The following is a 27,867-nucleotide window of genomic DNA, read 5'->3' as shown; positions in this document are numbered from 1 at the left end:
GAGAATTGACTAATATACCCCTTTATCAAAGCAAGAGCATGTCTAGTAAGACATTCATACTTTTCTAAAATTGTCTTTTGCTCCAAGTTTGCTTGTTCTTTCAACAGGCCAAGCCAGCGCAGTGCACAATACTTGCTGTTAGCCCATGTCTCTCTCTCTAATAACATACACAAAAGGCAATCATGGAAAGGGGACAGTAGGGCTCTAGACCCCACCCCCCCGCCTGCCGCTACTGGCTCCAGCTCCTTACACCTCTCTCTGACAAAAAGAAACAGCGAAAGGGAGAAGAGGGCGTATGAAAGAGAGCCGATGAGAATGGTACAAACCCGAACAGCTTTGTGTGTCACACTCGAATACATCGCATCCACAGCTATGACCTAGGCGCTGATCGTCGCTCTCAAGACAAGCGCAACATCGGAGAGAGCAATTACTCACATGGTTCTGATAGAGAATGAATGCGAAGCTGTATCCAACAATTCCAAAACGCCCGGTTGATCTCATTTTGCTACCATTAGAGCATCAACTGGATTACCATAAGGGAGCGACGAGAACGGAGCACAGTAGCAACAACGTCTTTACAATTGAGGAATAAGAGATTTTGCTCCAATAATTGAATCATTTACTTTTCATCAAAACACAAATATTTGTATGTATTTAGAGGTGTATTTCCAAGGACACATACATTAAAGCGCGGTTAGCCGTCTTTAGGTCCACTCGGATTTGATCATATTGACACTTTATTAGTTATCCTGATGGAAACTGCTTCAAAAGCTCGTCGGCTATCCAATGTGTCCACGGCATCTAACGTGTCCAATGTGTCCACGTCCAGCGCTGGGACTGAGGTAGGACAGAGCGATGTGCAGATTTGGGGGGACAGACCTTTACCTGTCGACTACCTTGGTGACATCTCGATCCTGGATGACGGGAGATGGTCTAACTCTAGCGTGAAGAAACATCACCACAAGCACAACCTGAAGCACCGCTACGAACTGCTGGAGACACTGGGGAAAGGGACATACGGCAAAGTGAAGAAAGCCATCGAGAGACAATCCGGCAAAGTGGTGAGTTTTAGACGACGACTAACCGCCAATGAAACGAGTGTGACAGTTGGAACTTGGTGTGTTACAACAAGTGAATAACAGGATTATAATGAAGGTCGTGATGTAAGAACATCAAAAAGCAGCGTCTGGCAACTAAATATAGTGTGATGTGTTGGTGTTTCTTTGATAAATATTCATAAACACTCCTATGTTCATGGCGTGTCAATCAGAAATCCCTTGAATTCCCTGATGAGGCCACGTGGGATTTCAGCTTTCCAATTTAAATTAAGCAATAAGCTCATTTAATGTTGTTTTATGGCCATAATTACACACGTGGCTTCAGGAGACAAGATCAGTTGTATTGTCTCAGAGGTCACACTGCTTATACAAGATGAGTCAAAGGTCAGTTTAAAAGTACATTTTTAGTCCGTTTTAAAGGCCCATGTAGCTACATTTAGTTTCCATCTATAACATGTGTTTTCAGTGTTTACCAGACCTCAGAAGAATGAGTCTCTTGTCTAATTCTGTTGTCTTTAAACTTGTGAGTTTTGATGAGCTGAGATGTACAAGTAAAAATTTAAGTTTTGTTCCACTGAACGTGAACTGACAAATCCATTTAATAATGCACCTTGAACCACCTTCCCTGTAGCCATGACATGTGAATTATAGAGATATTTCAGGTATTTTGTTGACTAGTACTAAAATAGGTCTAGTGGGTTACTCAACCTCTGTACTGTGTGAAGAGACAGTGGGAGGGGGAGGGAGATACTGAGGGTATTATTTGACCTCTGGTCACCCCCTGGCTGGGCAACTAGAACTTTCCAAGTGTGAGGTATGCAGGAGGAAAGTAGACAGTCTGCTGTGTGTGTCTCCTCGTTCTGACTAACACCTAGGTGTGAAGGAAGCAGAGGCTCTTGGAGGGGTTACGTGTGGGGTGCACACACACACAAAACACAAGCCCACATATATATACATACATACACACATACACGACGAGAGCTTCTCACTTGGTCGCTGTATTGATGAGGTACCTAATGACTTCAAACTGTATGAACAGTGGAGAGAGAGAGAGATGGGGGGGGGGGGGGGGAGGAGGAGGAGGCTACATTCTCACTGGTTATCCTGTATAGCCAGGAAGAGAAGACACCACAGAGCCTCCTAAACATTACCCTTCTGTGTGGGGGCTCTGTCAGGCATAGAAATGCCTCCCTGTCCATGTCTAAGAGGTCTGGAGACATGCCTGCTTCAGGACACCCTGCTTACTAGACAGGGAAAGAAAGGATGAGCCAGTGACTGAACACACACTCACACAGACAATACAAACAGAAGTCTGGATGGGATTTTTAGGCCGGGGTGACTCATTGAGATTAGCTGCTATAAAACCACCAGCCTAGAGTACAGTCTCCTGGCTGCTACCATACACAAGTATTCAGTCTCCTGGCTGCTACTATACAAGAGTATTCAGTCTCCTGGCTGCTACCGTAAAAGAGCATTCAGTCTCCTGGCTGCTACCATACAAGAGTAGTCAGTCTCCTGGCTGCTACCGTAAAAGAGCATTCAGTCTCCTGGCTGCTACCGTAAAAGAGCATTCAGTCTCCTGGCTGCTACCGTAAAAGAGCATTCAGTCTCCTGGCTGCTACCATAAAATAACATTCAGTCTCCTGGCTGCTACCGTAAAAGAGCATTCAGTCTCCTGGCTGCTACCGTAAAAGAGCATTCAGTCTCCTGGCTGCTACCGTAAAATAACATTCAGTCTCCTGGCTGCTACCGTAAAAGAGCATTCAGTCTCCTGGCTGCTACCGTAAAATAACATTCAGTGGGACTTTGAGTCAGTGAATTATGATGCACACGGTTGAGTCGCCGTGTGTCTAATCTGTTGTGTCTATCTGACTGAACATTTGTGTACCCACCCTGAACCTTTTTCCCCACTAGAGACATAAGACACAGTCATATGGTGGAGGGTTGAGAGAGCCTTTAGATTGAATGTTATGTAATTATGCAGCTTTCCCTGGCCTGGTCTGGTCTAGTCTGGTAATGTTATGAAAGCAGTGAGAGGAGCAGGTTGATAGGGTCAGCCAAGCAGCAGGAAGGGAACACTTCTATGTTGACCTGTCAGGGGACAGGTCTAAGGAGAGAGAGACAGAGATAAGGGGGGGGGGGGGGGTTGTACCAGCTGGGCTAGTCTGGTGTATACTTCACAATAAACCCACCAGTAGCATGTCTACTCTCCAAGCTGGGTTAGTCTGGTGTGTACATCACAATAAAACCACCAGTAGCATCTCTCCCGCTGGGTTAGTCTGGTGTATACATCACAATAAAACCACCAGTAGCATCTCTCCTCTCCATGCTGGGTTAGTCTGGTGTGTACATCACAATAAAACCACCAGTAGCATCTCTCCTCTCCAGCTGGGTTAGTCTAGTGTGTACATCACAATAAAACCACCAGTAGCATCTCTCCTCTCCATGCTGGGTTAGTCTGGTGTGTACGTCACAATAAAACCACCAGTAGCATCTCTCCTCTCCAGCTGGGTTAGTCTGGTGTGTACATCACAATAAAACCACCAGTAGCATCTCTCCAGCTGGGTTAGTCTGGTGTGTACATCACAATAAAACCACCAGTAGCATCTCTCCAGCTGGGTTAGTCTGGTGTGTACATCACAATAAAACCACCAGTAGCATCTCTCCAGCTGGGTTAGTCTGGTGTGTACATCACAATAAACCCCCCAGTAGCATCTCTCCTCTCCAGCTGGGTTAGTCTGGTGTGTACATCACAATAAAACCACCAGTAGCATCTCTCCAGCTGGGTTAGTCTGATGTGTACATCACAATAAAACCACCAGTAGCATCTCTCTAGCTGGGTTAGTCTGGTGTGTACATCACAATAAAACCACCAGTAGCATCTCTCCAGCTGGGCTAGTCTGGTGTGTACATCAAAATAAACCCCCCAGTAGCATCTCTCCTCTCCAGCTGGGTTAGTCTGGTGTGTACATCACAATAAAACCACCAGTAGCATCTCTCCTCTCCAGCTGGGTTAGTCTGGTGTGTACATCACAATAAAACCACCAGTAGCATCTCTCCTCTCCAGCTGGGTTAGTCTGGTGTGTACATCACAATAAACCCCCCAGTAGCATCTCTCCAGCTGGGTTAGTCTGGTGTGTACATCACAATAAACCCCCCAGTAGCATCTCTCCAGCTGGGTTAGTCTGGTGTGTACATCACAATAAACCCCCAGTAGCATCTCTCCAGCTGGGTTAGTCTGGTGTGTACATCACAATAAACCCCCAGTAGCATCTCTCCTCTCCAGCTGGGTTAGTCTGGTGTGTACATCACAATAAACCCCCCAGTAGCATCTCTCCAGCTGGGTTAGTCTGGTGTGTACATCACAATAACCCCCCAGTAGCATCTCTCCTCTCCAGCTGGGTTAGTCTGGTGTGTACATCACAATAAACCCCCCAGTAGCATCTCTCCAGCTGGGTTAGTCTGGTGTGTACATCACAATAAAACCACCAGTAGCATCTCTCCTCTCCAGCTGGGTTAGTCTGGTGTGTACATCACAATAAACCCCCCCAGTAGCATCTCTCCTCTCCAGCTGGGTTAGTCTGGTGTGTACATCACAATAAACCCCCCAGTAGCATCTCTCCAGCTGGGTTAGTCTGGTGTGTACATCACAATAACCCCCCAGTAGCATCTCTCCTCTCATCAACCCTGTGTTTACCATCATCTCTAATGACCATGCTGTGAATAGCAGCACCTGCTATGGTGAGCCTCCTTTCCACTCCACTGCACTGATGCAGGGCACAGCCTTTCCCTAATTTCTTCATCAAACAGCCTGCTTGTAAACCAACACACCTGGTTCCTACCACAGACAAAGCCCTGGTCTGTATCTGTGACAGCTCTTCTTCTTCTCTTATAGCCCGAGGCTAAAGAGCACACATGAACAAACGAGCATGCACGCAAGAACACGCACACCCCCTCACGCACGCACGCAAGAACACGCACACCCCCTCACACACGCACGCATGCACGCAAGAACACGCACACCCCCTCACACACACACACGCATGCACGCAGACACACACAGACACACACACACACAGACACACAGACACACACCCCGCCCCGCCCCCCCACTTAGCCCAGTCAGCCAGCTGTTGTATGGCCCAAATGGTGGTTGTGACTAACGATCCATAACCCTGGGCTGGAGGGGTAAGGGTGTGTCCGTCCTGTCTACCCAGCTGTACAGTAGGCAGGGATCACCATTCACTATCACCACAATAGACTATTCACGAGTTCAGATATGCATCCCAAATGGCACCCTTCGGTCCAAAGTAGTGCACTATGTAGGGAATAGGGTGCCATTCGGGACGGAAACTAGATTTGGACTGTAATTAAGGAAGGACTTAGAACCTATTCAATATAGTTCTGTTCTCTGTTTTGCCTTTATTAACTTATAATACGCAACTGTACCCACATTCTACACTCCGTTCATAACCCATTAAAAACACTAATAATATTCAACTGTACCCACATTCTACACTCCGTTCATAACCCATTAAAAAACACTAATAATATTAAACTGTACCCACATTCTACGCTCTGTTCATAACCCATTAAAAACACTAATAATATTCAACTGTACCCACATTCTACGCTCCGTTCATAACCCATTAAAAAACACTAATAATATTCAACTGTACCCACATTCTACACTCCGTTCATAACCCATTAAAAACACTAATAATATTCAACTGTACCCACATTCTACACTCCGTTCATAACCCATTAAAAAACACAAATAATATTAAACTGTACCCACATTCTACGCTCCGTTCATAACCCATTAAAAAACACTAATAATATTCAACTGTACCCACATTCTACACTCCGTTCATAACCCATTAAAAAACACTAGTAATATTCAACTGTACCCACATTCTACACTCCGTTCATAACCCATTAAAAACACTAATAATATTCAACTGTACCCACATTCTACACTCCGTTCATAACCCATTTAAAACACTAATAATATTCAACTGTACCCACATTCTACACTCTGTTCATAACCCATTTAAAACACTAATAATATTCAACTGTACCCACATTCTACACTCCGTTCATAACCCATTAAAAAAACACTAATAATATTCAACTGTACCCACATTCTACACTCCGTTCATAACCCATTAAAAAAACACTAATAATATTCAACTGTACCCACATTCTACACTCCGTTCATAACCCATTTAAAACACTAATAATATTTAAGTTGGACACTTAACCATAACACATGATTTGTAACTATAACACATGGTTTGTAGACATCCAAGGCACCATTGTTTTTAAACCATGTTGAGTCTAGAGGCAGACGTCACTCTGTTAGGAAAGTGTAAATCCAAGGTACCACATACAGGACATTACCAATACTAATATCATATGATGTAATAGAGTCTTATCAGATGTGTTACATAATGTTCTGATACTGCTTCTGCCAGCCTGCCACTATGTCTTCTGGAAAGGGGGGAATATTTCACTTCACTTGACTGCATCCCATATGGCACCCTATTCCCTATATAGTGTACTACGTTTGACTAGCTCTGGTGTAAAGTAGTGCACTAAATAGGGAATAGGGTGCTATTTGTGACACATGTTTTGTCAAAGGTGTGATTAAACTCTTCTCCCTAAAAAGGAGTGAAGGAGGATATGGTGCCATGAGTGACGCAGGGGATAAGGAAGTACATCTCACTGGAACTTCCTGTCCCTGTCGGCTGACTCATAACCCACTTCCTGTATTCCTAATCCTTTCTATTTTGCCTATTAAGCCTTAACCCCCACCTAACCCTAACCCACACACACACACACACACACACACACACACACACACACACACACACAGAGAGAGAGAAGCACAACCCGTCAATTGAGCCCACTGCTATGGCGAACCCCGCAAATGACCTTAAAGCAGTCTCAGGGATAGGGTCTACATAACCACTGTGCTGGGGATATTTCCTGTCCCATTTAACAAGGCTAATGTCATCCCACTGTGTTCATTATGAGTTTGCCGTGTGGAACCAGCATGGTCTGTCTGAGATACTGTAGAGCAGAGGTTCCCAACTCCAGTCCTCCAGTACCCTCAACAGTACACAACATAACACCTGATTCCTCATTGAGGCCGCACACACACACACACACACACACACACACACACACACACACACACACACACACACACACACACACACACACACACACACACACACACACACACACACACACACACACACACACACACACACACACAGAGCTGTGTAAAAATGGAACATCTATTTGTATCTAACCTCATTTACCATCTGTTGTCTCCAGTGGGCTGGCTGCGTGTCCTTCCATAAACCTAGTTTCTCTCTTCAAGGTTGTGTAAAACTTCACCATCCATCCTCTCCTCCTCATCCTCTGAGAGAGAGAGATATTCTTGAGGGTCTTGGCCCAGTTAGAGACACAGCCAGGTTATTTTCCACTACCAGAGGATGGGACACTGCTCATGAGCTTTATTGTGAGACCTAGAACAATCAAAAGTTTATGAGCACATAAGAGCAAAATAGTATTTATTTCCTCTCGCAAGGGACTGGACAAGTTTTACGACTCTTACAAGACCTGAAACAATAAACATAAGTATAAAAGTGAAATGACCACACATAAGTAAGAATATACCACACAGATTAACAATGAGACAGTATTACTGTTACTGTAAATTCATCTCTTCCTACAGCCGCTGTATCAGTGGAGAGCCATGAGACTGGTAATGGAGAATAATACTCTGTTGAAGACCTGAGACCTGCACCATGCTGCCTCTCTGACCTCTGACCTCACTGACACAGGGGTTTATAATACTCTGTTGAAGACCTGAGACCCGCACCATGCTGCCTCTCTGACCTCTGACCTCACTGACACAGGGGTTTATAATACTCTGTTGAAGACCTGAGACCTGCACCATGCTGCCTCTCTGACCTCTGACCTCACTGACACAGAGGTTTATAATACTCTGTTGAAGACCTGAGACCTGCACCATGCTGCCCCTCTGACCTCACTGACACAGGGGTTTATAATACTCTGTTGAAGACCTGAGACCTGCACCATGCTGCCTCTCTGACCTCACTGACACAGGGGTTTATAATACTCTGTTGAAGACCTGAGACCTGCACCATGCTGCCCTCTGACCTCACTGACACAGGGGTTTATAATACTCTGTTGAAGACCTGAACCATGCTGCCTCTCTGACCTCTGACCTCACTGACACAGGGCAAGATAAGCCAGAGACAGTTCTACTAAACGCTGAGCTGTTGTATTGATCCAGTATGGATCATCTGTTAGTCTCCCGTGACAGACGATAACGTCTGTGAATGTCATCAGGTCCAGTCAAAATACAAGGGTCACTCCAATACAACATGTTCACAGTGGACTCAGATAACTGTAAATTCATCTCTTCCTATAGCCGCTGTATCAGTGGAGAGCCATGAGACTGGTAATGGAGAATAATACTCTGTTGAAGACCTGAGACCTGCACCATGCTGCCTCTCTGACCTCTGACCTCACTGACAGAGGGGTTTATAATACTCTGTTGAAGACCTGAGACCTGCACCATGCTGCCTCTCTGACCTCTGTTCTCACTGACACAGGGGTTTATAATACTCTGTTGAAGACCTGAGACCTGCACCATGCTGACCTCTGACCTCACTGACACAGGGGTTTATAATACTCTGTTAAAGACCTGAGACCCGCACCATGCTGCCCTCTGACCTCTGACCTCACTGACACAGGGGTTTATAATACTCTGTTGAAGACCTGAGACCTGCACCATGCTGCTTCTCTGACCTCACTGACACAGGGGTTTATAATACTCTGTTGAAGACCTGAACCATGCTGCCCCTCTGACCTCACTGACACAGGGGTTTATAATACTCTGTTGAAGACCTGAGACCTGCACCATGCTGCCTCTCTGACCTCACTGACACAGGGGTTTATAATACTCTGTTGAAGACCTGAGACCTGCACCATGCTGCCTCTCTGACCTCTGACCTCACTGACACAGGGGTTTATAATACTCTGTTGAAGACCTGAGACCTGCACCATGCTGCCCCTCTGACCTCACTGACACAGGGGTTTATAATACTCTGTTGAAGACCTGAACCATGCTGCCCCTCTGACCTCACTGACACAGGGGTTTATAATACTCTGTTGAAGACCTGAGACCTGCACCATGCTGCCTCTCTGACCTCACTGACACAGGGGTTTATAATACTCTGTTGAAGACCTGAGACCTGCACCATGCTGCCCTCTGACCTCACTGACACAGGGGTTTATAATACTCTGTTGAAGACCTGAACCATGCTGCCCCTCTGACCTCTGACCTCACTGACACAGGGCAAGATAAGCCAGAGACAGTTCTACTAAACGCTGAGCTGTTGTATTGATCCAGTATGGATCATCTGTTAGTCTCCCGTGACAGACGATAACGTCTGTGAATGTCATCAGGTCCAGTCAAAATACAAGGGTCACTCCAATACAACATGTTCACAGTGGACTCAGATAACTGTGTGTGTGAAGTAATCTGCAGTCACGCTCTAATCACTGATCACGCTTCTGTTGTGTGACCTGTGTGTGATCTGCCGTCAGTGTGTGATGATGTGATGTTCTCTCTCTCTCTTCTGCCAGGTGGCCATTAAGTCCATCAGGAAGGAGAAGATCAAGGATGATCAGGACATGGTTCACATCCGCAGAGAGATCGAGATCATGTCCTCCCTCAAACACCCTCACATCATCTCCATCTACGAAGGTAGGTCTGAGAGAGAGAGAGAGATGGGGAGAAAGAGAGAGAGAGAGAGAGACAGAGAGAGAGAGAGATGGGGGGGAGAGAGAGAGACAGACAGAGAGAGAGAGAGAGACAGAGAGAGAGAGACAGAGAGAGAGAGGGGGAGAGGGAGAGAGAGAGAGAGAGAGAGAGAGAGAGAGAGAGAAAGGGCGAGAGAGAGAGAGAGAGAGAAAGGGAGAGAGAGAGAGAGAGAAAGGGAGAGAGAGAGAGAGGGAGCGCGAGCAGTGAGTGTGTTCATTTGTTTGCCTTTACACATACTGCACTGTACAGCGAATCAGAAGGGAACATTGGGCAGATTCCACTGAAGATTCCTCATCCCTCTGTCTCCACTATCGCCAAGTGCAACATCTGTGGATGTTTACTATGATGTTGGCTGCTTACGTAGGAACAGGGAACACACATGACTGAGAGACCAAGTGTAACCCAAAACAAACCCAAATAACACTCAAATAGCAACACATTATGTAATAACATAGACTGTTATTTGTATTTTAACTACATCTGTCTGGATAATTTGAATATTTGAGTATATTTGGGTGTGAAGGCCGTCAGTGTCTCGTTGCCTTGCTGGTGTGTGTCTCTCATTGTGAAACCACAAAGGTTCTGTGAGGGCAGCCAGCAGTACCATCTCTGTGTTCTGCACAGTATCTGTCATCAACTATACAACAGAGTCTTTAAAGGATGATTACTACATGTGTTTATTGTTGTGGTTTGGACCGAGCCCAGAAAGCCCTAGAAACCTATAGACACACACTTTATAAAGTTTATACAGCCTCGCCCCGGTGTCACCCGAATAAGAGAGAGAGCAGGAGGAGGGAGAGAGAAAGAGAGGGGAGAGAAGGGAGAGAGAGAGGAGGGATAGAGAGAGAGAGAGAAGAGAAGAGAGAGAGAGGACGAAGAGAGAGAGAGGACAAAGAGAGGAGGAGGGAGAGAGAGAGAGAGAGAGAGAGAGAGAAGAGGACGGAGAGAGAGGATGTCTTTGGACCCCCAGTATTTTGGGGCCTGACCGTTCTCATTCATTAGTCTCTATGTTTAGACCAGAGGGGAGAGGGCCCACCTCTCAGAGTCCACTAGCCTGTATTTAATAGGGATGAACTGAACTAGCTAGGTAATTACACTGAGGAGTGACTGAAGAGGACTGCCATAGGTCACAGCTAGCAGGCAGACTGAAGGCCACACACACACACACACACACACACACACACACACACACATATACACACACACACACATACACACAGTGGAACCAGCCCCCTGTAGTTTTCTGGTTTCACAGCAACAGCAGCAGATTAAGTGGCCAGGAGTCAGAGAAAGTTCAGGTCCAGTCCCGGCTAGCCAGCCCACAACCAGCACTGTAGGGATCCTTCCTTAGATGTCAAAATACTGTCTAACACAAACATGATAAATGATGAATAAAGTTGTCACCTGACCAATATAAATACCCTTTATTTTATCACAAAAATGGTCTACAGTGGTTGGTCCGTGGAGATTTTCAAGGAGCTCTGGACCTGAGTCAGTGTTGTTATTGTGCAGAGCCATGTAGTGTAGAAGGAGAATAGACAGGTCCTCTGACAGCCTACTATCGACTGACAGGCTACTGTCGCTTAGCTCCAGGTCAGGCACAATGGAAAGAGTTCAGGATCCGGGAGAGGAGAGAGGGGGGAGAGAGAGACAGAAGATGACAGAGAGAGAGAGAGACAGAGAGAGACAGTGAGAGTGAGAGAGAGAGAGAGAGTGTGAGAGAGAGAGAGAGAGAGGAAAAGAGGTGAGAGAGCGAGGAGAAGAATTGAGAGAGACAGCGAGAAAGAGGTGAAGAGGTGAGAGACAGAGAGCGAGATAGGAGAAGAGGTGAGAGAGCGAGAGAGTGAGGGGAGAAGAGGAGAGAGAGGGAGAGAGAGACAAATGGAGAGAGAGAGAGAGACAGATAGATAGAGAGAGAGAGAGAGACAGAGAGATAGAGAGAGAGAGAGAGACAGAGAGAGGAAAAGAGGAGAGAGAGAGAGAGAGAGGAAAAGAGGTGAGAGAGCGAGGAGAATAATTGAGAGAGACAGCGAGAAAGAGGTGAAGAGGTGAGAGACAGAGAGCGAGAGAGGAGAAGAGGTGAGAGAGCGAGAGAGTGAGGGGAGAGAGACAAATGGAGAGAGAGAGAGAGACAGAGAGATAGAGAGAGAGAGAGACAGAGAGAGGAAAAGAGGAGAGAGAGAGAGAGAGAGAGAGAGAGGAGAAGAGGTGAGAGTGACATACAGGGTCCATTAACAGGGTTAGAGGTGTGTGATACACTGACCACTCTCTCGTTTAGTGATCTTACATAATACTGACACTTGCCGTACGCACACAGGATGGAAGAACCAACACACACACACACACACACACACACACACACACACACACACACACACACACACACACACACACACACACACCATCACTGTTCTCACCAGAAGGTCTACCAACATGACTTCTACCAACTGTCCTGGGTGAGGACATGACTCAGATATCACAGTCCTCAACTATATCAGGGTAGAACAGTGTCCCTATTCTAAACAGTTAACAGCAGTATAACACAACAATGTGAACAGTATCAGTGACCTCGCCGTTGAAGCACAGAAGGAAGATCCCCAGTCGTGCTAAATTGGCGACAGTATGTCTCTCTGTATTCTGGATTTACTCCAAAGGGCCCCATTGTTGAAACTGTGGACCCGGTGGGCCCTGGTCAAAAGTAGTGTTCACTATATCTGGAAATAGAGGGCTATTTGGGATGCAAGCTGAGATGGGTTTGCTGATTTCAAACTCCTCCCATCCTGACGTTGTCCTCTGTGTATGTCCTTGTGTCCAGTGTTTGAGAACAAGGACAAGATAGTGATCGTGATGGAGTACGCCAGTAAGGGAGAGTTGTATGATTACATCAGCGAGCGACGGCGGCTGAGCGAGAGAGAGACACGACACTTCTTCAGGCAGATTGTTTCCGCCGTGCACCACTGTCACAAGGTAAGAGATACGCTGATCTGAGGTCACTTTTACTCTCTTCTGTATGGTAAAGGCTAGGACCAGAGTTAAAGGGTACAGTACCCTACAGCAGACCAGAGTACAGTACCCTACAGCAGACCAGAGTACAGTACCCTACAGCAGACCAGAGTACAGTACACTACAGCAGACCAGAGTACAGTACCCTACAGCAGACCAGAGTACAGTACACTACAGCAGACCAAAGTACAGTACCCTACAGCAGACCAGAGTACATTACCCTACAGCAGACCAGAGTACAGTACCCTACAGCAGACCAGAGTACAGTACCCTACAGCAGACCAGAGTACAGTACACTACAGCAGACCAAAGTACAGTACCCTACAGCAGACCAGAGTACATTACCCTACAGCAGACCAGAGTACATTACCCTACAGCAGACCAGAGTACATTACACTACAGCAGACCAGAGTACAGTACCCTACAGCAGACCAGAGTACAGTACACTACAGCAGACCAAAGTACAGTACCCTACAGCAGACTAGAGTACATTACCCTACAGCAGACCAGAGAACAGTACCCTACAGCAGACCAGAGTACATTACCCTACAGCAGACCAGAGTACAGTACACTACAGCAGACCAGAGTACATTACCCTACAGCAGACCAGAGTACATTACCCTACAGCAGACCAGAGTACAGTACCCTACAGCAGACCAGAGTACATTACACTACAGCAGACCAGAGTACAGTACCCTACAGCAGACCAGAGTACAGTACCCTACAGCAGACCAGAGTACAGTACCCTACAGCAGACCAGAGTACAGTACCCTACAGCAGACCAGAGTACAGTACCCTACAGCAGACCAGAGTTAGCTCACACAATAAGACACATAATTGCCCTTCTGTGCCCATGTAGCAGCCCATCACCCACCCTCCCCTTCCCTCAGGCCCTCTCCACCTCCAGGTTGAGTGCTGTTCCCTGGGGAGACAGAGAGAGTGTTGGCCCTTTGTCCTCCACAGTCCCTACAGCTGGTGGCTATGACTGATGTCATTACTGTAGGTCCTGGTGGAGTGATGTCATATCCCCAGCTGGGAGAGACTGAGGGTGCATCCCAAATATAGTGCACTACCATGGGCCCTGGTTAAAACAAGTGTGCACTGCAAAGGGAATAGGGTGCCAGCTGGGAGAGGATGACTGACGGATAGGGCTGGCTACAGCTGCTGCTGACATCCTGGTGAGGGAGTTGTCGGGGGGCAACCATGACATCCTGGTGAGGGAGTTGTCGGGGGGCAACCGTGACATCCTGGTGAGGGAGTTGTCAGGGGCAACCATGACATGGTGAGGAGGGAGGAGCCGGACATAGAGATACAGTAGGTTAGGACAGGGCAGCGCTGCAGTGACAGACGGAAGGAAGTGTGGCAGAGTATAGACTTCCCCTGCTTCCTCCCTACAGATAGAGAGACGGGTAGGGAGGGAGGGAGGGAGAGAGAGAGAGAGAGAGAGAGAGAGAGAGAGAGAGAGAGAGAGAGAGAGGGAGGGAGGGCGAGAGGGAGGGAGGGAGGGAGGGAGGGAGGGAGGGAGGGAGGGAGCGAGGGAGGGCGAGAGAGAGGGAGGGAGGGAGGGAGAGAGAGAGAGAGGGAGAGAGGGAGGGCGAGAGAGAGGGAGGGAGGGAGGGAGGGAGGGAGGGAGGGAGGGAGGGAGGGAGGGTGAGAGAGAGAGAGAGGGAGGGAGGGAGGGAGGGAGGGAGGGAGGGAGGGAGGGAGGGAGGGAGGGAGGGACGGACGGAGAGAGAGAGAGAGAGAGAGAGCGGGAGGGAGGGAGGGAGGGAGGGAGGGAGGGAGGGAGGGACGGACGGACGGAGAGAGAGAGAGAGAGAGAGAGCGGGAGGGAGGGAGGGAGGGAGGGACAGAGAGAGAGAGAGAGAGAGAGAGAGAAAAAAAGCGAGAGAGAGAGGTCGGCCACATCTTTCTTTGAGCACATCTGCCTTCCCTGGTTAAGTGAATTATCAACACACAGAGCATGGTCAAACTGTTCACGTGGTTATTCTGGTTCATATTGAACCATGACCACACTTCCTGTCACTGGCTGAATTCCAAATGGCACCCTTATCCCTACATGTACTGACTACTGCACTCATTACGACCTGGGTCGTAGTGCACTATGTAGGGAATAGGGTGGCGTTTGAGATGCGGATCCTGTGTCCCACATGTTTAACAGCTGTTTAGTGTGTCACCCAAGATGTTTACAAGAATACATTTTGTCATTGAGATGAATTAAATATGCTACATTTATATAGAACATGTGCCACTTGAAAATAACCGTTGCAGATGAGCTCACCAAACATAGTGTGTGTGTACGTGGGCGTGTGTATGTGTGCGCGCAGGTGTGTGTGTACGTGGCCGTGTGTGTGTGTATGTGTGTGTGTGTGTGTGTAAATGGGTCACAGTTTAATTAGACTTGTCCTGTTATGTCTTTGTAGAACGGAGTGGTGCACAGGGATTTAAAACTGGAAAACGTGCTGCTGGATGAAAACTGTAATATCAAGGTAAGACCTTAGACCCCGTAGAGATGTCCATCTCTTGTCTTTCATATGCTGTATTTCAACACAGCATCTTAGCGATAGGAACAGTCTCTTTACAGGTGCAATCAGGGATCTGAGAGTCTTATCCAAGGGTCATTTAACATTGATTGTCATGCTCTTCTCTCCTCCAGATTGCTGACTTTGGTCTGTCCAACCTTTACCACAAAGACAAGCTCCTTCAGACGTTCTGTGGCAGCCCTCTGTACGCCTCACCAGAGATCGTCAACGGCAGGCCCTACCATGGTCCAGAGGTACACACACACACACACAAAGACACGAATAGCCCACATGGCAGGGAACAAGGGAAATCCTTCTCTTCACTTCTGATCTGTGTCATTCTGAAACCCAGAGAGTCTTATTTCAGACCTGCTGGACTGATCCTGCTGTAAATTATACTCTCTCTGAGGCTCATGGAAATAAGACACAAATCTAAACTCCCGGGTTCTCACCAGTGGAAAATCCCCAGAACAAATTCCCTATCTGGGTTGTCCTTAAGCTGACAAGTGAAGGTAGTGAACACCCGTTCCTGTCTTGGAGGAAGTTTGTTTATATATATATATACACATACACATATATACACATACACACTATATATAGTGTGTGTGTGTGTGTGTGTGTGTGTGTGTGTGTGTGTGTGTGTGTGTGTGTGTGTGTGTGTGTGTGTGTGTGTGTGTGTATATATATATATATATACACACACACACACACACACACACACACACACACACACACACTTCCCCAACAGCCAGCCCAGGTCAGCTCACTCATCTGAAAGGAGTCTCAACATGTTACCAAACATAGACCCAGAATGACTATGACTCCAGGATTTCACTGAGTCCCATCATTTCATGAGGCATTAGGAGCCGCCCCTCTCCCACCCTACAGTAAATCTGACATAATGACCCCTACACCAGCTGACCCTGTCACCCCTCCTCTACTCCCATCTCCTTTAGCTTCCTGAGAAAAGCCCTTCCTCGGTTTGACACAGCTGGTCAAAGAGGCCGAGACCGACAGAGTCCAAGCCAACAATCACAGCTCTATATACACGCACGCACGCACTGAGGTTATGGAGTCAGGGGAGTAGACTTCCCCAGAGACTTCCCCATTGTTTCCCAGCTAGCTGTGGTTTACAGAACACTGTGATTCCTGGAGATTATCTCAGCTAATCAGAGATCACGGCCTGTGTCCCAAATGAAACCATATTCTCTATGAGCCCTGGTCACTACATAGGGAATAGGCTGCCATTTGAGCCGAAGCCTACGGTCTATACTGTACCTCAGAGCCAAAGGCAACCTCATCAGAACAGAACCCAATCACTTAAGTCACAGACCTTGACATGGCTTTTACAACAGCAATCAGTGTGCAAAGAACGGAGTGTTTGGAGAAGATACAGAATCGTGTTATTCTTTCTGTTAAAACACATTAAAGGACCATTATCTTAGCCAGCAGACGGGTGTGAAAACAGTAGGAAGTATAACCATGACAAACCAACAGTAGTAAATCAGCAGCCTTGAGGTCTGTGTGCTACTGAGGCCACCATACAAGAACGCTATGGACACTATTGTAACTACCAGCGTGTTGTGTTTCCAGGTAGACAGTAGTGTTTCCAGGTAGACAGTAGTGTTTCCAGGTAGACAGTAGTGTTTCCAGGTCGACAGTATTGTAACTACCAGCGTGTTGTGTTTCCAGGTAGACAGTAGTGTTTCCAGGTAGACAGTAGTGTTTCCAGGTAGACAGTAGTGTTTCCAGGTCGACAGTATTGTAACTACCAGCGTGTTGTGTTTCCAGGTAGACAGTAGTGTTTCCAGGTAGACAGTATTGTAACTACCAGCGTGTTGTGGTTCCAGGTAGACAGTAGTGTTTCCAGGTAGACAGTATTGTAACTACCAGCGTGTTGTGTTTCCAGGTAGACAGTATAGTAACTACCAGCGTGTTGTGTTTCCAGGTAGACAGTAGTGTTTCCAGGTAGACAGTATTGTAACTACCAGCGTGTTGTGTTTCCAGGTAGACAGTATTGTAACTACCAGCGTGTTGTGTTTCCAGGTAGACAGTATTGTAACTACCCGTGTGTTGTGTTTCGGGGTAGACAGTAGTGTTTCCAGGTAGACAGTATTGTAACTACCAGTGTGTTGTGTTTCCAGGTAGACAGTATTGTAACTACCAGTGTGTTGTGTTTCCAGGTAGACAGTATTGTAACTACCCGTGTGTTGTGTTTCGGGGTAGACAGTAGTGTTTCCAGGTAGACAGTATTGTAACTACCAGTGTGTTGTGTTTCCAGGTAGACAGTATTGTAACTACCAGTGTGTTGTGTTTCGGGGTAGACAGTAGTGTTTCCAGGTAGACAGTATTGTAACTACCAGTGTGTTGTGTTTCCAGGTAGACAGTAGTGTTTCCAGGTAGACAGTATTGTAACTACCAGTGTGTTGTGTTTCGGGGTAGACAGTAGTGTTTCCAGGTAGACAGTATTGTAACTACCAGTGTGTTGTGTTTCCAGGTAGACAGTATTGTAACTACCAGTGTGTTGTGTTTCCAGGTAGACAGTAGTGTTTCCAGGTAGACAGTATTGTAACTACCAGTGTGTTGTGTTTCGGGGTAGACAGTAGTGTTTCCAGGTAGACAGTATTGTAACTACCAGTGTGTTGTGTTTCCAGGTAGACAGTATTGTAACTACCAGTGTGTTGTGTTTCGGGGTAGACAGTAGTGTTTCCAGGTAGACAGTATTGTAACTACCAGTGTGTTGTGTTTCCAGGTAGACAGTAGTGTTTCCAGGTAGACAGTATTGTAACTACCAGTGTGTTGTGTTTCGGGGTAGACAGTAGTGTTTCCAGGTAGACAGTATTGTAACTACCAGTGTGTTGTGTTTCCAGGTAGACAGTATTGTAACTACCCGTGTGTTGTGTTTCGGGGTAGACAGTAGTGTTTCCAGGTAGACAGTATTGTAACTACCAGTGTGTTGTGTTTCCAGGTAGACAGTAGTGTTTCCAGGTAGACAGTATTGTAACTACCAGTGTGTTGTGTTTCCGGGTAGACAGTAGTGTTTCCAGGTAGACAGTATTGTAACTACCCGTGTGTTGTGTTTCCAGGTAGACAGTATTGTAACTACCAGTGTGTTGTGTTTCCAGGTAGACAGTTGGGCCCTGGGAGTGCTTCTCTACACCCTGGTCTATGGGACCATGCCCTTTGATGGGGAAGACCACAATAAACTCATCCGCCAGATCACCAACGGAGAGTACAGGGAACCTACACAGTCCTCAGGTACTAGTTTAACTCTGTTGCGGTGTCCTCTTTCTTTCTCACGCTGTAGCTGTCTTCTCTCTCTCTCTCTCTGTAGCTGTCTTCTCTTTCTTTCTCTTTCTGTAGCGGTATCCTCTTTCTCTCTCTCTCTCTCTCTGTAGCTGTCTCCTCTCTCTCTCTGTGTAGCTGTCTCCTCTCTCTCTCTCTCTCCCTCTCTCTCTCTCTCTCTCTCTCTCTCTCTCTCTGTAGCTGTCTCCCCTCTCTCTCTCTGTAGCTGTCTCCCCTCTCTCTCTGTAGCTGTCTCCTCTTTCTTTCTCTCTCTGTAGCTGTCTCCTCTTTCCCTCTCTCTCTGTAGCTGTCTCCTCTCTCTCTCGCTCTCTGTAGCTGTCTCCTCTCTCTTTCTGTAGCTGTCTCCTCTTTCTTTCTCTCTCTGTAGCCATCTCCTCTTTCTTTCGCTCTCTGTAGCTGTCTCCTCTTTCTCTCTCTGTAGCTGTCTCCCCTCTCTCTCTCTGTAGCTGTCTCCTCCTTCTTTCTCTCTCTGTAGCTGTCTCCTCTTTCCCTCTCTCTCTGTAGCTGTCTCTCTCTCGCTCTCTGTAGCTGTCTCCTCTCTCTCTCTCTGTAGCTGTCTCCTCTTTCTTTCTCTCTGTAGCCGTCTCCTCTTTCTTTCGCTCTCTGTAGCTGTCTCCTCTTTCTCTCTCTCTCTGTAGCTGTCTCCTCTTTCTTTCTGTAGCTGTCTCCTCTCTCTCTCTGTAGCTGTCTCCTCTTTCATTCTCTCTCTGTAACTGTCTCCTCTCTCTCTCTCTGTAGCTGTCTCCTCTCTGTCTCGCTCTGTAGCTATCTCCTCTCTCTCTCTCTCTCTGTAGCTGTCTCCCCTCTCTCTCTCTGTAGCTGTCTCCCCTCTCTCTCTGTAGCTGTCTCCTCTTTCTTTCTCTCTCTGTAGCTGTCTCCTCTTTCCCTCTCTCTCTGTAGCTGTCTCCTCTCTCTCTCGCTCTCTGTAGCTGTCTCCTCTCTCTTTCTGTAGCTGTCTCCTCTTTCTTTCTCTCTCTGTAGCCATCTCCTCTTTCTTTCGCTCTCTGTAGCTGTCTCCTCTTTCTCTCTCTGTAGCTGTCTCCCCTCTCTCTCTCTGTAGCTGTCTCCTCCTTCTTTCTCTCTCTGTAGCTGTCTCCTCTTTCCCTCTCTCTCTGTAGCTGTCTCTCTCTCGCTCTCTGTAGCTGTCTCCTCTCTCTCTCTCTGTAGCTGTCTCCTCTTTCTTTCTCTCTGTAGCCGTCTCCTCTTTCTTTCGCTCTCTGTAGCTGTCTCCTCTTTCTCTCTCTCTCTGTAGCTGTCTCCTCTTTCTTTCTGTAGCTGTCTCCTCTCTCTCTCTCTGTAGCTGTCTCCTCTTTCATTCTCTCTCTGTAACTGTCTCCTCTCTCTCTCTCTGTAGCTGTCTCCTCTCTGTCTCGCTCTGTAGCTATCTCCTCTCTCTCTCTCTCTCTCTCTCTCTCTCTCTCTCTCTCACTCACTCTCGCGGTCTCCTCTTTCTTTTTGTAGCTTTCTCACCTCTCTCTCTCTGTAGCTGTCTCCTCTCTTTTTGTAGCTGTCTCCCCTCTCTCTCTGTAGCTGTCTCCTCTCTCTCTCTCTCTCTCTCTCTGTAGCTGTCTCCTCTCGCTCTCTGTAGCGGTCTCCTCTCTCTCTCTTTAGCTATCTCCTCTCTCTCTTTCTTTAGCTATCCCCTCTCTCTCTCTGTGTAGCTGTCTCCTCTCTCTTTTTGTAGCTGACTCCTTTCTCTCTGTTTGTCTCCTCTCTCTCCCTGTAGCTGTCTCCTCTCACTCTGTAGCTGTATCCCCCCTCTCTCTCTCTGTAGCTGTCTCCCCTCTCTCTCTCTGTAGCTGTCTTCTCTCTCTGTAGCTGTCTCCTCTCTCTGTAGCTGTCTCCTCTCTCTCTCTCTGTAGCTGTCTCCACTCTCTCTCTCTCTCTCTCTCTCTGTAGCTGTCTCCTCTCTCGCTCTCTCTCTCTCTCTGTAGCTGTCTCCTCTCTCGCTCTCTCTCTCTCTCTCTCTCTGTAGCTGTCTCCTCTCTCTCTCTCTCTCTCTCTCTCTCTCTCTCTCTGTAGCTGTCTCCTCCCTCTCTCTGTAACTGTCTCCTCCCTCTCTCTGTAACTGTCTCCTCTCTCTCTGTTTGTCTCCTCTCTCTCTCGGTCTGTTAAATAATGCCATAGATTTCTGCTAAAGTCTCTGTCCGCCTCACCTTCCACTCTCTCCCAGATGCTCGTGGTCTGATCCGCTGGATGTTGATGGTTAACCCTGAGCGTCGAGCCACGGTGGAAGACATCGCCAACCACTGGTGGGTCAATTGGGGCTGGAAGACCACTGTGTGTGACTGTGACGTCCAGAAGGACAACAGTGGCTGCATCTCTTCTCCAACGCTAGCACGCTTTATTGATTGGCAGAACCGCACCACAGAGTCACCCAGGGTGGTCCCGGTCAAGCCCCCCCGCTCGGAACACCCCGCCATACCCCCCCACGCTGGCCGCCAGCGCCTGAGGAAGTCCAGGAAGGAGAATGATAGCGGAGCGCTCCACCATCACACCGCGTGGGAAGACAAAGACAAACCAGGACTGAAGAGACCCAAGGGGATCCTGAAGATGCATGTGTCTGAGCAGAGGTCCCACAGCCTGGGGGAGATCGAGCTGAGTCGCTCCCTGCACTTCCACGAGGGAAGGGAGCTGCTCTCCAGCCCCGAGAGGGATGAGGAAGAGGACGATGATCAGGATCGCCTGGGGGTCTCGCCGGCCAAGATGGTGCCCACCCTCCCCAAGAAGGGCATCCTGAAGAACAACCAGCAGCGGGAGTCTGGCTACTACTCCTCCCCGGAGCGCAGTGAGTCCTCTGAACTGCTAGGGGGCAGCACCTCCATGGCCCCACCCGCCAGCTCACCAACAAAGAGGTCCATGGGGAGAAAGGGCATATTGAAGCGTAATGGGAAGTACGGCAACTCCACTTCCTTCCACAGTGGCTTGTCCAATATGAGCTACCACGGAGAGACTCCGGGGGACTCGGGCCTCTCTCGCAGCCAGAGTAAACCCTCCAGTATTGTCTGTGAGGAGATGGGTCTCTCCAGTGTTCCCCCCTTAATGGGAATGGATTGGTCTCCCTCGTCCCCGCAGCCACACGTCAGGGCCTGTATGTCGGCTGAGGATCTACTCCAGCTGGCAGGCTTCAGACGGGGCCTCCAGACGGCTGCAGGGGGCCTCCATGGGGGGAAGGTGGGGACCCGAGGGACACCAGGGTCTCCTGGTGACGACGGCAGCTTCTCTCTGCTAGGGGACATGGATGATATGACCCAGGTCTACCAACACACCCTGGACATCAGCAGCAATCTGACCTAGAGGAGGTAGAGTTGGGAGTTTGGAAGGGAAGGGACATGGGAAGGACAGACACACACTTGAACCTTCATTTCTGGGTTAGGACTGGCCAGGTGTGTTGTGAACTGGGCATCCCAGCCACCTTAATGTACTGAATCTACCCTCTCAGAGACAGTGCTGCTGTACATCTTTATATGTTCAATAGAGCTAAATAAGTATTGTGTTGTATGTCATTCAGAGTCACAAACCATGCTGTGGTGAAGCTCAATGTAGTAGACAGTTAGGACTACTGTTCATGTTATCTCAATGTAATAGACAGTCAGGACTACTGTTCATGTTATCTCAATGTAATAGACAGTTAGGACTACTGTTCATGTTATCTCAATGTAATAGACAGTCAGGACTACTGTTCATGTTATCTCAATGTAACAGACAGTTAGGACTACTGTTCATGTTATCTCAATGTAATGGACAGTCAGGACTACTGTTCATGTTATCTCAATGTAACAGACAGTTAGGACTACTGTTCATGTTATCTCAATGTAATGGACAGTTAGGACTACTGTTCATGTTATCTCAATGTAACAGACAGTTAGGACTACTGTTCATGTTATCTCAATGTAATGGACAGTCAGGACTACTGTTCATGTTATCTCAATGTAACAGACAGTTAGGACTACTGTTCATGTTATCTCAATGTAATGGACAGTCAGGACTACTGTTCATGTTATCTCAATGTAATGGACAGTTAGGACTACTGTTCATGTTATCTCAATGTAGTAGACAGTCAGGACTACTGTTCATGTTATCTCAATGTAATGGACAGTTAGGACTACTGTTCATGTTATCTCAATGTAGTAGACAGTTAGGACTACTGTTCATGTTATCTCAATGTAACAGACAGTTAGGACTACTGTTCATGTTATCTCAATGTAACAGACAGTTAGGACTACTGTTCATGTTATCTCAATGTAACAGACAGTTAGGACTACTGTTCATGTTATCTCAATGTAACAGACAGTTAGGACTACTGTTCATGTTATCTCAATGTAATAGACAGTTAGGACTACTGTTCATGTTATCTCAATGTAACAGACAGTTAGGACTACTGTTCATGTTATCTCAATGTAATGGACAGTCACAGGACTACTGTTCATGTTATCTCAATGTAATGGACAGTCAGGACTACTGTTCATGTTATCTCAATGTAATAGACAGTTAGGACTACTGTTCATGTTATCTCAATGTAATGGACAGTTAGGACTACTGTTCATGTTATCTCAATGTAACAGACAGTCAGGACTACTGTTCATGTTATCTCAATGTAACAGACAGTTAGGACTACTGTTCATGTTATCTCAATGTAACAGACAGTTAGGACTACTGTTCATGTTATCTCAATGTAATGGACAGTTAGGACTACTGTTCATGTTATCTCAATGTAGTAGACAGTCAGGACTACTGTTCATGTTATCTCAATGTAACAGACAGTTAGGACTACTGTTCATGTTATCTCAATGTAATAGACAGTTAGGACTACTGTTCATGTTATCTCAATGTAATAGACAGTTAGGACTACTGTTCATGTTATCTCAACCTAATGATAACCGTGTGTTATCTATTTATATTGTTGAAACAGACATATATTGCCTGTGTGTTTTGGTAATTTCAAGACGTACTGAGGTGTATGTACCCTTCAAGGAATGGTACTGTATAATAGTATTGCTTGATTGAATTGACATGAATGCCATACTTGATATTGGTCCTAATCTAGCAGGACATCTATTGTTCAGTATCACAGTGGGAAGGTTGAAGAGCAAACCGTGTGTATTGATATAAGTCTACTGTATGGGCCGTCCACAGGAAGTGCCTTTATTAGTGCTATGTTATCATGTACTGTATTTCCTGAAGGTTTATGGAGGAACAGATAGATAACCAACCAAACTCACCACATGAGACACAACTATAGGGAGGCGATTCACAGAGCTGTGACCACGCAGTCTCCCAAGTCGAAACAACTAGGACTTGTTCATGTTCGTAACCATTTGGTTTCACAGTAGAACTGTCGTTGTTTTAGAAATGGGACTGAAAGACAGAACGACTGAAAGAACAGAAGAAGGTGGGTAGAGACCTGTAGTCAAAACTTAAGTTGATTCACAGAGTTGTGGCTACAAGCCCTCCAGTCTACAGGACTAGCTCATGTGTAGGCCATATGTAAATGAACTGTCGTTGTTTTAGAAAGAGAAATACTGAAAAAACAAGGGGTAGATAGACGTGAGTTAGTGGGAGGGGTTAATGGGTTGGTTGTAGAGGTCTTGTTTGTGGAGGGAAGTTGGGTGCTGGCCAGGGCTGTTACACCTCTTCCTCCCCAGACTGAAGACTGAGAGTGGAGAGAGAAAAGAGGGGGTTGAGAGAGAGAGAAAGAGAGAGAGAGGGCTGAGAGAGGGCTGAGAGGGCTGAGAGAGAGAGAGGGCTGAGAGAGAGAGAGAGAGTGCTGAGAGAGTGCTGAGAGAGAGAGAGAGAGAGGAGATGATAGACAGAGAGAGCGATAGTAGCTTAGTGTAGCTGGGAAAAGAAAGGGGGAGTAGAGAGAGAGAGAAAGGTTGAGTGAAAAAGGTAAAATGGAAAGAATGTTTGGAAGGGTGAAGGGAATTATGTTTCAGCTGACCGAATAAGTTCAGCTTTAAGTTGGGAAGATACACAGTTCAACACATTTCAGCTGAAAGTCATTACAGTCACTGTAGGTGAAAGTCATTACAGTCACTGTAGCTGAAAGTCATTACAGTCACTGTAGCTGAAAGTCATTACAGTCACTGTAGCTGAAAGTCATTACAGTCACTGTAGCTGAAAGTCATTACAGTCACTGTAGCTGAAAGTCATTACAGTCACTGTAGCTGAAAGTCATTACAGTCAATGTAGCTGAAAGTCATTACAGTCACTGTAGCTGAAAGTCATTACAGTCACTGTAGCTGAAAGTCATTACAGTCACTGTAGGTGAAAGTCATTACAGTCACTGTAGCTGAAAGTCATTACAGTCACTGTAGCTGAAAGTCATTACAGTCACTGTAGCTGAAAGTCATTACAGTCACTGTAGCTGAAAGTCATTACAGTCACTGTAGCTGAAAGTCATTACAGTCACTGTAGGTGAAAGTCATTACAGTCACTGTAGCTGAAAGTCATTACAGTCACTGGAGCTGAAAGTCATTACAGTCACTGTAGGTGAAAGTCATTACAGTCACTGTAGCTGAAAGTCATTACAGTCACTGTAGCTGAAAGTCATTACAGTCACTGTAGCTGAAAGTCATTACAGTCACTGTAGCTGAAGGTCATTACAGTCACTGTAGGTGAAAGTCATTACAGCCATTGCAGCTGAAAGTCATTACAGTCACTGTAGCTGGTACTATACATCCTTGGTAGAACAGCAGTGTGTTAGCTCACTGTGAGTGTTACATATAGATGACCTTCTCTCTCTACAGCCTGTGTGCTGCTGGACCAGTTATATGTGCTCTATGAAGCGTGGCTTGGTGAGAGGGCATAACCTTCAGTTCCACTCTAGAACAGAAATAACCCAGGCAATTATATGTTTCAGTGTGTTTGGGTTTCTCAAACACCACACGGTTGTTTAAATGTCTGGGTTTGTGTCCCAAATGGCACCCTATTGGTTACTTTTGAACGCAGTTCTATGGGCCCTTTGTGAAAAGGAGTGCACTACATAGGAAATAGGTTGCCATTTGGGACACAGGCCCAGACATTTAAACAATCGGGTGGTGTCCGAGAAACCCAAACAGACTGAAGCATATTAGTGTTGAGAAATCAATGGAGCCCCACTGTGGAAATGTCACATACGCCAACGGATAGCTCATCAAAATAAATCAAAATCAGCCAATGAATGATTCTGAAAGGTCAGGGGTCTTTATGGCTCAGGGCCCAGGGTGTTACCATAACAACCAACAGTCTTGTTAAGTGTTGTATGGACTGAAATTGTATTTTGTAACTGGATTTTACAGCGCTGAAAAATGATACTATGTTAGTATTTTCATAGTATTTGTTTTTAATCATGCTTCTGTTTTTGATTTTTCCAAAATATAGAAACATTGTATGGTTTTATTTTATGGGCAGAGGATGTGTACCAGGTCTGCCTTAGTAACTGGAAGGGGACCTGCCTCCTATGAAAACAGGGTTAGCGTATGTGTGTGTATAAGGGACTGAAGAGGTTAAAGTTCAACAACAGTAAAGAACAAGTTGTAAACACAAGTGATTCTCTGGGAGTCGTAAGACTGAAAACACACACATGCACGTGCCTGCGAACGCACGCACGCACGCACACACACACACACACACACACACACACGCACGCACACACACACACACACACACACACACACACACACACACACACCTATGTAGAATGTAATGGAAAAGAAAGGGGTGCCATCAAGTCTCAACAGGTCTAAGAGCCCCCAAGCTGCCCTCTGCCTAACTAGACAAAACAGATGTTAGCCTACATCTGTTTGTTACAATATGTCATATAACTATAGGAAAACTTGACTAGATATTATCTTATGATGAAGTATTATAATGTTATTTAAGCTTTATTTTGCTGCTGTCTATTAATAGTGAAGTTATTACTGTTACTATAGTTACTATCTGGTTATAGATGGTTCAACCTGGATCGTGCTTTTGTTTGTTACCATCACAGATGTGCTGTTCTGGTTTTTATAAAAACAGTTTCAGATTGTGTAATAGCGTTGTTCTCTACTACGTATTACAGTGGAAATCATGTATGTAGTCAGGAGAGTGAGGAAACCACAGATTCTCACAATATCTTCTCTCTGAATCATCTCAAATAAACAGCTCCATTTCAGTCTCTTGTCGTCTCTGGTGTGTGTTCTTGCGTGCGTCTATTAAAGTCTTCCCATGCTGACTCTAGTAAAAGTCTCCCTCAGCAAAGGAAAATAAGTACTCCATGTCCCTTGTTCTCCATGTTCCTCTTACACTACCTAGTTGTCAAAACAACCGTATTATAGCTGCAGGCTTTGTTTTCTCTGACAGCCAGCAGGAAGAAGACATGTCACAGACCAGACCAGTCCATATTTCTCGCTGAGGTTGTTGAGAAGATAAAGGAGAAGGAGGGGTATTTAACACCGCAGGGAATAGGTGTAGACTACAGTATGTCATTTAACACAGGAGGGAATAGGTGTAGACTACAGTATGTAATTTAACACAGGAGGGAATAGGTGGAGACTACAGTATGTAATTTAACACAGGAGGGAATAGGTGGAGACTACAGTATGTCATTTAACACAGGAGGGAATAGGTGTAGACTACAGTATGTCATTTAACACAGGAGGAATAGGTGTAGACTGCAGTATATAATTTAACACAGGAGGGAATAGGTGTAGACTGCAGTATGTAATTTAACACAGGAGGGAATAGGTGGAGACTACAGTATGTAATTTAACACAAGAGGGAATAGGTGGAGACTACAGTATGTAATTTAACACAGGAGGGAATAGGTGGAGACTACAGTATGTAATTTAACACAGGAGGGAATAGGTGTAGACTGCAGTATGTAATTTAACACAGGAGGGAATAGGTGGAGACTACAGTATGTAATTTAACACAGGAGGGAATAGGTGTAGACTGCAGTATGTCATTTAACACAGGAGGGAATAGGTGGAGACTACAGTATGTAATTTAACACAGGAGGGAATAGGTGGAGACTACAGTATGTCATTTAACACAGGAGGGAATAGGTGGAGACTACAGTATGTAATTTAACACAGGAGGGAATAGGTGGAGACTACAGTATGTAATTTAACACAGGAGGGAATAG

The 27,867-nt window shown here is 46.3% G+C and overlaps 2 protein-coding genes across 2 annotated transcripts in view; one reads left to right on the top strand and one right to left on the bottom strand.

Annotated features, from left to right (window-relative positions):
• LOC139392991 (protein NEL-like) overlaps positions 1–27,025 on the bottom strand; it is a 240,905-nt gene extending 213,880 nt beyond the window's left edge. Inside the window, exon 1 of the mRNA XM_071141301.1 lies at positions 26,852–27,025. The gene's annotated coding sequence lies outside the window, so the exon portion shown is untranslated. The remainder of the gene's footprint in view (positions 1–26,851) is intronic.
• Positions 261–26,898, top strand: LOC139392994 (NUAK family SNF1-like kinase 1). The gene is made up of 7 exons (XM_071141302.1): positions 261–1,061; positions 9,750–9,870; positions 12,743–12,894; positions 15,354–15,419; positions 15,587–15,706; positions 18,578–18,710; positions 20,932–26,898. Exons 1-7 carry the CDS (start codon positions 753–755, stop codon positions 22,053–22,055), a joined length of 2,025 nt encoding a protein of 674 aa, XP_070997403.1. The 5' UTR covers positions 261–752; the 3' UTR covers positions 22,056–26,898.
• Positions 27,026–27,867: the final 842 nt, after the last annotated feature.

Source organism: Oncorhynchus clarkii, chromosome 33 (assembly GCF_045791955.1).
Source record: "Oncorhynchus clarkii lewisi isolate Uvic-CL-2024 chromosome 33, UVic_Ocla_1.0, whole genome shotgun sequence".
NCBI lineage: Eukaryota > Metazoa > Chordata > Actinopteri > Salmoniformes > Salmonidae > Oncorhynchus > Oncorhynchus clarkii.
Note: the sequence above shows the minus strand (reverse complement) of the source record. Positions and strands in the feature narration are given on the sequence as shown.